This window comes from Schistosoma haematobium (genome assembly GCF_000699445.3).
Source record: "Schistosoma haematobium chromosome Unknown HiC_scaffold_117, whole genome shotgun sequence".
Lineage (NCBI taxonomy): Eukaryota > Metazoa > Platyhelminthes > Trematoda > Strigeidida > Schistosomatidae > Schistosoma > Schistosoma haematobium.
This window is the reverse complement of record NW_026137022.1, coordinates 1-11,664: the sequence shown is the minus strand read 5'-3', so window position 1 is coordinate 11,664 and position 11,664 is coordinate 1. Positions and strand designations below refer to the sequence as shown.

Below are 11,664 nucleotides of genomic sequence, written 5' to 3'. Positions count from 1 at the left end.
ATGTGCCTGTGACAGTTCACTAGCAGAGTGACTCCATCTGCATCTCGGTCATTGTGGAGATGTGATGCGATGGAATGGGATGGGATGTGAGATTGATTGATTGATTGACTAAGTGAGTGAGTGAGTCTGTGATTGTGTGTGTGTGTGATTGAGTGAGTGAGTGAGTGAGTGAGTGAGTGAGTGAGTGAGTGAGACCACTTGGATGAGAGAAGAATCATGAGATATCTGTGCAAACGATGGATGTGTGTTGTTGTACATGAAGTAGATGGTCAATCAGTTTCATGTATATGGAGGGATGGTGGTGAGATGGACAGTGACTTGATTGTTGAATGTGGTGCACATGTGGGATTGCATGTGGAGTGTTTGTTGTGTGCATAGTTTGAAGGTGGATAATTCGTGTCAGTTGATGTTTTGTAAATTCACTTGTCTCTTTTGTTCTTCTTCATTCTGTTCTATTCTGTTCTGTTGTTTGTTTGACACAGGTCGAGCGACTATAATGGAATGCCGACACGCGACCAATGGCGATCCTATTTGTGTGAAATCAGGACAGAATTTCGGACAGTTACCCGCTCCAGGTGACAGTGGTGGACCTCTCCTTCCATCCCCTCAAGGTCCAGTACTCGGTGTCGTATCACATGGTGTCACACTGCCAAACCTTCCCGATATCATTGTCGAGTATGCCAGTGTGGCTAGAATGTTGGATTTTGTACGCTCCAATATTTGAACAATATTTCAACAATATTTAAACAATATTTGAACAATACCAACCAGTATCATTCATACATGTGTGTACATAATCTATCGATAAAAATCCACACGCCATTGTGTTAAGATATTTCTGATAAATAAACGACCTAATCAATTGCTACAACACTCCATCCGTTTTCTCTAAGTTGGCAAGTGTGATGTGGTGTGGTCTAATTTGTGTGTGTGTGTTGATCAGTGAAGTGTTAGTGAAATGGGCAGTTATTTATTTGCTGCTTATCATCAGGATGCTGCTTGATCACGATGCATGAATATACGCATGTTGCGAGAGAGTAGGAAAGGTATGAAGACGGTTCGGTTCATGTAACAGTCAGTCATTTATTCATTCATTCATTCACTCATTCATTCACTCATTCATTCATTCATTCAGTCAGTCAGTCAGTCAGTCAGTCAGTCAGTCAGTCTGTCTGTCAGTGATAGCAACGAAACGGATTACAGAAATCAACATCATCATCACCATCATCGTAAAACAATAGGCACTTTTTGTTCTTGTTGTTGTTGTTGTGAGGACAGTAGTGTTAATAGAGGCGATTATATAATTTGACATTATCTATGTGATCGTGATTGCGAACTTCATATTTTCTAAGTAATATCTGATATTGTTACTGTCCACCATGATACATCTCCTTTCTAATCGATCAATGCTACTGAATTCATAAATTGACCTCCCTTCCACTTTCAACACTCTCTCACTATATCTGAGTATTGTGCCTTTCAGAAGTCGATGCTGATCACACTCATAAATCATATTGAACTATTTGATCCAGTTGTTGATAGGTATGATGTGAGACAAGGTTGGTAAATGCTTCTTCCATTAAACAATATCTGAGAACGATAGCAATATTTACTTAAGTGGGTAATTTTCGTTTATCGTTCGACGTATTCGACAAGTGAGATTTTTAGGTGAGTAATTAGGGATATTGGAACATTCGATCAGCTGTTTACTCGTTTGTTGATCAAATCATGTCTCAAATTGTGATGCTTTCATCATTACACACCTAATTTTGAAGTGGGAATATGGTAGTGACTAGGAGATGAAGTTTGGTGTGGACAGAAACAGAAACAAATGAGTCATAATCAACAAAGGAAGCTATTTTTGGTGACTTCACTTCACTTAATTGAAAGCTTGAAGAACACTGACATTTAGTTTTTCAACTAGTTTATTCTACACACCATAAGCTTTCGTTTGATGCATGATTCACTGCCATAACCGATTCAGCTCCAAATACATAGTAATTTAAACACAACCTTCACTACTGTATTTTACCACCCCGATTTACAGATTTGAACACAATTGTATTTTCTTAATTGTCGGCTCGTTATGGTCATGTTAGTCATCTATTTGCTCGTGTGTCATTCTGCACTAATCTGAATTGGAGTTGTGAGTTGTGAGTTGGAAATCGGAATAAGGAATGAATCGAGTAGTGTTCCATTTGACTCGTCTACTCTCTCACTCTTTCTCACTTATCAAGCGATCAGGTGAAAGAATGGTTTTCGTGCCGGTTGCAGATGTCCGTTCGAAAGAACACCGATCATCTCTTCACACGACATATTGATTGAACTGTGCAATACAGTTGATGTTCAACATGATCTAGTGGAGAATCAAGGGTTATGATTAGACAGTTGAGATCTGTTCGACTTTTATATCTTACAGATGATATTCATTGTTGATCAGTTTCTTCATCTAACAACACTTGTCAATGCATCGACATTTGTAGAAATATATCGATGCGACCAAAATAATCATAATCATAATAATTATTGTTACTATTATTATTGTTATTATTACTACGATCATCTGTGAAGTGATTATCAGAAACACTCAGATTCGCAGGAAGTTAGTTATATGTGAATAATGTGTCACCGTGTCTGAACATGATTAAGCATCATAGGTGTTGTGGAGTTGATTGGAAGAAGTGTAACATCGATGGTTTGATATTGTAGACGATAGGGTTGAATCTGGAATGTGGTGATGCAAACACATCCATGGATTCTTTGTATCGACAACTAGTGATTTACATTTTCACAATTGAATATTCGTGTTGCATCCACCATACTTGTTGTTTCTGTTTTCAGTCTGTTAATAAAGTGCCATTTCTAAGCGATCTCATTGGACAGTTCACATAGTATTAATAAATTTCACAAAATAACCAATGAACCGATGAATCTTAAAGGACTGGAGAAAATTCTATTTAGCTGAAGGGAGACTTGATGGAGTAATTTGGTGTAATTTGTTGATTATGTTCGTTATTAGTCAGCTGACTGAGGAGTCTTCTATTAGAATTGAAAAGTTATCCAGTGTTTTCCAGCATTCAATGATTATCCCAACTCAGATCAATCTATTACGACTTCAATCCACATATGAATCAGCGAACTATGAACTCAGCTTTATTATTCTCTCCTAATCAGTTGGTTTTCACAATTCAATTATATGTTAATGATTGATTGATTGATTGCTTGATTGATTGATTGATTGATTGATTGATTGTTTGATTGATTGATTGATAAGCAGAATCTCTACACTACTCAGTCATGCTGATATGATCCAACTATACTAAACCAATTTAGTATGAATCAGTTTTCTTAATTGTGTATTCAAAATGTGATTGCATGAAGATATGGTGATCTAATGACAACTAATTTTCCACACAGCAAAGATGGATGATAGCTAGTGGTAGAATGCGGGACGAGCGTTTCGCATATTCTGTGACGATGTTCGCAATCACGATCACATAGATAATGTCAAATTATATAATCGCCTCTATTAACACTACTGTCCTCACAACAACAACAACAACAACAACAACAACAAGTGCCTATTGTTTTACGATGATGGTGATGATGATGTTGATTTCTGTAATCCGTTTCGTTGCTACCACTGACAGACAGACTGACTGACTGACTGAATGAATGAATGAATGAATGAATGAGTGAATGAATGAATGAATAAATGACTGACTGTTACATGAACCGAACCGTCTTCATACCTTTCCTACTCTCTCGCAACATGCGTATATTCATGCGTCGTGATCAAGCAGCATCCTGATGATAAGCAGCAAATAAATAACTGCCCATTTCACTAACACTTCACTGATCAACACACACACACACACAAATTAGACCACACCACATCACACTTGCCAACTTAGAGAAAACGGATGGAGTGTTGTAGTAATTGATTAGGTTGTTTATTTATCAGAAATATCTTAACACAATGGCGTGTGGATTTTTATCGATAGATTATGTACACACATGTATGAATGATACTGGTTGGTATTGTTCAAATATTGTTTAAGTATTGTTCAAATATTGGAGCGTACAAAATCCAACATTCTAGCCACACTGGCATACTCGACAATGATATCGGGAAGGTTTGGCAGTGTGACACCATGTGATACGACACCGAGTACTGGACCTTGAGGGGATGGAAGGAGAGGTCCACCACTGTCACCTGGAGCGGGTAACTGTCCGAAATTCTGTCCTGATTTCACACAAATAGGATCGCCATTGGTCGCGTGTCGGCATTCCATTATAGTCGCTCGACCTGTGTCAAACAAACAACAGAACAGAATAGAACAGAATGAAGAAGAACAAAAGAGACAAGTGAATTTACAAAACATCAACTGACACGAATTATCCACCTTCAAACTATGCACACAACAAACACTCCACATGCAATCCCACATGTGCACCACATTCAACAATCAAGTCACTGTCCATCTCACCACCATCCCTCCATATACATGAAACTGATTGACCATCTACTTCATGTACAACAACACACATCCATCGTTTGCACAGATATCTCATGATTCTTCTCTCATCCAAGTGGTCTCACTCACTCACTCACTCACTCACTCACTCACTCACTCACTGACTCACTCACTCACTCACTCACTCACTCAATCACACACACACACAATCACTGACTCACTCACTCACTTAGTCAATCAATCAATCAATCTCACATCCCATCCCATTCCATCGCATCACATCTCCACAATGACCGAGATGCAGATGGAGTCACTCTGCTAGTGAACTGTCACAGGCACATCCGAACACAGTTATTGAGGCTCTGACCAACACAACAACCGGATCAGACAGATAGATGTTACTTGTTCACCACCACAATGAACAACAACTCACTCACCTTTCTTTAAAATTCCACCATTTTTACGTTGTGGATCACGGTCGTTATCATCCCTTCCATAACCAACAATGAAAACCGGAGTTCCAGGTCTCGGTATATCCGTTGGCTGTGGCAGACTGAGCACTCTGATTCCAGTCTGTAAGTTGACCAATTGAGCGAGCGATACAATTGCAATGTCGAATCCACTGAGTGTCTGTTTGATTGGTCTCCTCTGTCGTGCCGACATACAAGAGGGCATGTATCCTGGTGCTAGCACCACTCCAGACGGTTGATGATGGATGCCTTGTTGGTCGCCATTCCTCAGTGTGAGAAATGAAACCTGAAATACACAACGTATGTTCACATTAGATCTATGCAAACCAACTGCACACACACACACACACAGATACACACACAAACACTGACACACTGACACACACTCACACAGAAACACACTGTGAAATTAATCGATCACATCGAGCAACAATGTGTTTCAGTGTGATCTCTTACCCGAACGACTGGCAGCGGTGAGCAAACACAATGACCAGCTGTGAGCACTGCCCTTGTTGACACTAATGAGCCTGTACACATTGTTCTCTCTGTGGTCAAAAATGCGATGAACGGGAATTCAGTGCGTTGTTGCACAGGTTCACCACTACGTATCAACCATGTTGACACACGTTCAACTGTTAGACAGTAGGTGAACAGTGTCACCACCAGAAATCTCCATCGGTTCAACATCACTATGTGATCGTTGCAATCAACCACCTACCTACAATCTTGCAACACATTCACCAATTTATATGCGTCAATATTCCCTGACTGTTGAGTACATGTGAGTGATTTTGCATGTGTGTCAGTGTCAGTGTCAGTGTCAGTGTACTACTATTATGCACTAATAATAAAACCGACTTGCACTCCACTTCAATCATGCATTGTTGTTGTTGTTGTTGTCGTCGTCATCGTCACGGTTTCACTTTGTGATCGTGGTCATGACACGCCCCAATTATTAATGGAGAAGTGCACGATTCTCGTGTGTTTTGTGGCATATTTTGCTGTATGACAATCTTGCTCAACTGTTCACGAGAGTATGTTAGCATAAGGAGGAGCACAGCACGCTTCAAAAATAACTTCTTCTTCTTCTTCTTCTTCTTCTTCTAATTCTTCTACTTCTTCTTCTTTTTCTTAATCACCATCATCATCATCATCATCATCATCACCATCATCATCATGTAAATCATATCATCACATGAGTGTGGTGAAATGATGCATGATCACTCTCATTTGCCATTCGTTCACAAACTACAACGAATCAAATGTGAATTGGTGGAATTTGTGCGAGTTGCACAAGTTGGACAAACAATGGTAAAGAAGATGCAAGCGATGCTTTGAAGTAATATGTGACCACATTGACGAATCGACTGGTAGACAGAAGCAAAGCATGAGTGTATGATAAATGGAATGTGAGAATGGAAACAAAGTGGATGAGGAGATCACAGTAGTTGTATATGACATCTGCACATGGTTTAATCAGACCAGTTGTGATTGGTATTTACTCATTGACCAGTTACTCAGTTGTTGTTTAGCATTGCTACAATCGAAATAATAATATTGTTGATTGTGACATTGTTTGTCCTCTTTTCTCTTGCTACTTGACTGATCCTCGCGGTTTCCCACGTTTTCCGAACGTTCCGTGTACATATAAACTTGTTGCTGTGATTTTTAGAAGGGCATCGGTCTCGTGAATTCGGAAGTACCTCGACTTTCGTTATAACGCATCATAATTCTTCCTTCATTTCGCAGTTCAGAGTTTAAGTTGCTTAGTTTGCTTATTTTCGTTAGCGCTTTATAGCGAGATTGTCTCCTAAGGGATGGCGTTGCGAACTTCTTGCAGTAACTTGCTTCTCTTCTCGGGCTTGTCACCGGCAGTGACTCTACAATACCTAGTTGCAGAGCTATTGAAAAGAAACATTAGTCTCACACTCTGGCATGTTCTTCTAAATGTCAATTTGATTTAATATCTACGCCGCAACGTAGATTAGCTTCAAATCTGAGGCTTTCATTCAGTTATTCAATAGCCTGATTCATTCTAATCTAGTACCAGTCTAGAGAACTAGCGAATACTTGTAAGGAAGAATAGCATTTAGGTCCGTATAGAAAGAAGGGTTCTTAGTTGTCCGCTGATCTGACTGATTTTATCGTATGATAATGTTAACAAAATACACATGCCACCTACTTTCGCATATAATTGTTGACTTAATTCGCTTTAGAAAATGATGGAATTAATTAAGTCAAACACGAGAATGGATTTTGAACACATGCATTCCAGACAATCGTTCATCCAGACAGACAGTCAGGGAAACGAATCGAAGATGCGCGGGGCGAAACGAAATGATACAATGACTCAACATTTATGCTCAGACGAAACTAAATTACAGACACACGATTAATAGAGTGAGCAATCAACACACGTATGATCATATAAAAGACAGTCGAGGTCAGTAGGCCGATCACTGACAAGGTAAAAATGAAGTTTGAGAAGAATTGTCGATTTCGGCTTGACACAGTATCAGCCACCACAAGGCTCCCTATAGAAAATGCGGATAATTATGAGACAAGTCTACGCTAACTATCCCTACAAGCTCAAAATAGATAATGGGTAGTGTGGCAAAGAGACAAGCATTGGGTAAGGTACTAAATGACAGATAAATACAATAACACAAAAGGGGCATAAGCGCGAAAATACAAGGTAATAGAAATAGGACGTGGATGTGTGCTGAGATTCATAATTTTTTGTAGACACAAGAGTTCTCATGAGGGTTAAAGCGATCCAGTGTTGCATGATGTTTGAGTTGATTAAGGTATTTTCAAAAGCTGGAATGAATTGTGTGTGTGTGTATTATTACTACATTACAAAATGACATGGGGTGAGTGAGACGAGGCTGCCTCAAGTATGACACACTTCAAATCAATGAACTCTTTCCGTCTCACGTTTTTAACCTTAACGAATGGCAACGGAGCAATCCCCGTCCATTGGATCATATTATGAACAGTGTAATAATTGTGATCGGTTTAAGAGATACTTCACTGGCTCTAGAAGAATCCTCTCTGTTGACACTAACGTAGATGAGGTAGTAGATTCAATAGATACGGCATACGAGTAAGCAAACCTTCATTAAAGAGATGAGCTAGAGACTGGTTAGACAAAATGCAATAGACACAGCTGCCATGGTGACAATGAAAATGGGAATATCAATCAACAGGTTCATATTTCTATAAAATTGGAAGACAAGTAATTTATTAAAACATTTTCAACATAAAATCACTCGAGTTATGACATAATAAGTCCTACTAAATTTTTGATAACAAACTAACGGGGGAATAGAATCACATACTCGCCGAGCCCCCAATTTCGGGGAAAGTTTGACCCATTTTGGGGAAGCCGCAATAGTAACATTTGAGTAAATTTTGTGTAAGTGGAACTGAAACCCCAAAATTTCCCCAGACCAGGGAAATTCCCCAATATTTCCGCGAAATTCCCCTTTAACCTTGTTCAAGGTCATTTGACATAAAGAACTTCCCCAAACTTCCTCAAAATTTTCCCGAAGCTCCTCAAAATTTCCTCAAACATTGGTGAGGGTCAGTTGACTTTGGAAGTTTCCCTCGAAACCCTGAAATTTCTCCAAACTTGGGAGATTAGGTCGATTTCTGAAACCGATCGCAATACGAAGTGGTAACTGATTTTGGAGTTCACTCGTCAGAGATAAATGGTAACTATTAAGCACGAAAACAGGTGAGTTGTTTCCTGACTTTGAGTCAACATGTTTAATAGCCGTTTTTGTTATACATCTCTAGTCAGAAAGTCAGTTCAAGGTCGTCACGGTCGAGTGGTAAGTTAAATCGGGGCGGAGACAGCTCCGATCTTGCTTTGGTTGTCACTGAAAACTTGTTTTGACCTCAATATTCTTTGATTTCTTCGTTGTTATCAGTTTCTTTGTTTGTACTTGATCGACACGCATATTTATTTGTCGCCCAATGTCATGATGTTGGGAAATTTTGGCGTGACTATAATTTATGGACCAAGTAATCATATATATAACGAGTCACGAATTCGGGCGCAAAATTCATCAATGCATTTGGCTAAATAGAGTTCTGGGATTATAACCGATCTCAGTTCGTGACGAAAACCCTAAATCTAATCTTTAACCCTAACCATCAACTGTAAATGAGATTTTTAACTGCTTTATAACCCTCATTTAGTCCTAATTAGTAGTTGTTCACTCTCAGGGTCACTTCGGCGTTGCTCGAAGGTCGTCCATAAATTATAGTCTAACCACAAAATCTACAATAATTAGTGGGGATGACAAATATCTACTTCCATACAGTACTATCTGGAAATTCGCAGAGAAGCTTTAAAAATGGTAAATGAATCATTCAAAAGGATCTAAATTTCAGTAGACTGAACATCTAATAGTTGTGTTGATTCTAAAATGTTCATGCTAGCAGAAATAGTAATTTACGAAATTTCATAAGCGTATATATAGAAATGAATAAATGTGACAGTCGCATGCACCAAAGTAGTATTACCACCTAACGTACGTATTGTTTCTGTTGTGCATATGAATTCGGGTAATATATCTTAAACCTGACGCATTTGACTGGTGACCCTGTGTATGAATTAAGTAGTCTTAAATCACTATTCCCTGTGGTTCATATGTTTCTCACCTAAATTTAGGTCACAAACGGATTTTCAGTGGGAAGCTTGTAATTACATTTAAATAAGCTCGTTCATTGTAATTTACATAGCTGAGTTCCTAACTTTAAAGTCAGCTTTTTTACATCCATTTCTTTTGCTGTCTGTAATCGTTCTGTATTTTTATCTGCAGACTATACTTTTGTCAGTACAGCTCTAATTGTCGACCAAACATCTCAGCTAGCGTTTGGAGATTATTTAAAACAATGCACCTCAAACGAAGTATGTTACTTTTAGATGCCCCTACAGTGGTTTAATTTTCTGGTAACTGGCAGGAATTGATTTCTAAATTATCATATACGTATTATTTCGTTATTTCCAAACTTTCGTAAAGATGACAAACAAACAAATATAACTCAGAACATATTATTTTGGCCGTTTGATGTGAGTATACATTCTACTCGAAGTTGCAGCTAGCGATGTGATTACAAGTAACTATTGATACTAAGCTGTAATTCAGGTTATGAGCAGCTTTTTACAGAAGTGATGGTTAACTACACTATTAACCGAGTATTTCTAATAGTCACAGGAAGATAGGGTTAGTGATTCGTAAGCTGTAGCTATCTGCAAGGTGATTGAGATAATTTAAGGACAACATAATTACACCGCCACTGCTTACATAGTTTAACCTTGCTTCCAAAATTCGATTCTCAAGGAATTTGAAATAGAATGACGGTGTACAACTTTTCGTGACTACACTAACAGTTCTCAATAGTGGGAAAAAGTGTCTATATTTTTCATCATACGTAGTGCTTTTTTAAGAAAGTAAATAGACATTGTAAGAAAATTCCCCCAAAGTTTACAGTTTTAGAATATGATCTTGTTCGATTATGTGTAGTCACTCTTGATTCTGAGAAATATAACTACCGGTCAATAATTTTTCGATTTTCAAGCATACAGCACAGAGTAAATAGGTAATCGCCACATCCATGATTTAAAAAACCTAACCGACTCATTCATAGTCAATTTTTCATTTGTTCAGATTAATCAATACTATATGAAGGAGACCCCCTAGTTTTAACACAACAGCAGACTTGAAATCCAATTATCCTCACACAAATCATATAGTTCATCGTTAAAAGTATATAGCACAAAGGTCTATCATCTCATTTCGACGAACCTTCCTGAAAACTCTATTCATTCATAAAGCCAGTTATGCAGCCTAAAGTCTTTTACTCAGACTTCCAGGAAAATTTAGGGGCCGTCGTTACCCTTATTATCAATGTTACCAAGGCCAAGTATCTTAATTATTGTGTCTTGCGTAATATAAATCGGCTATAGTCAGTTCCTAGACGTAACTGCTGCTTTCATCCTGGTTGTGTTTTGCTCATCGACTTTCTGGATTATTTTATATGGTTGGTTAGATCTTTTGCATAAAAAATCATACACGTTTTTGCCGGACTGGGTTGCCTTGTAATAAACTCAATAGGACCTACTGTTCACAAGTGAAACAGTTCTCAAATCTTAGTTTCGTAAAAGCCAAAACCACTAAAAGTGAGTGGTTCCGTCGTATTTCAAGCGCTGTTTAATCATAATACCAGGTTCTGAGACAATATTGAAGGTACAAACAAATAAGATTACTGAGATACAGCCAACGGTTAGTAATCATATGTTTGATTCATATTTTTGTCTTCTCGATACTCCCGTTAAATGATATGGAATCCCACAAATAGACTTACATTTTCTGTGAGCTAAGCTTAATCAGCATGGGTTACTTGTTGGTTCTGCTTTTAACCGGCAGTACTGTAAAAACATTCCTAAAACTCTTTCAAGTCGTCCAGTTTCTATGAAAACGACCTCCGTTTAGGTGATGAAGTTCCAGTTGTCAACCACACATCAGAAGTGATCTAGATATACAGATAAATAGAATGCCCAAAAATACACTATTCCACTTTGTATTGCCAAAATAGATACTGACAAAAATAACTTTAACTGAATTCATATCCTCTTTTTTAACAGGTGACCCTAAACCACTGATTGATCCTAATCGCTTAACTCTCATTGGATTCAGATTTTG

General features: G+C 38.3%; 1 protein-coding gene across 1 annotated transcript; it reads right to left on the bottom strand.

Moving 5' to 3' along the window:
- Positions 1-4,067: 4,067 nt before the first annotated feature.
- Positions 4,068-5,153, bottom strand: MS3_00010257 (uncharacterized protein; the record flags this gene model as incomplete). Its single annotated transcript, XM_051218615.1, has 2 exons — positions 4,068-4,309; positions 4,916-5,153. 2 exons carry the CDS (start codon positions 5,151-5,153, stop codon positions 4,068-4,070), a joined length of 480 nt encoding a protein of 159 aa, XP_051064127.1.
- Positions 5,154-11,664: the final 6,511 nt, after the last annotated feature.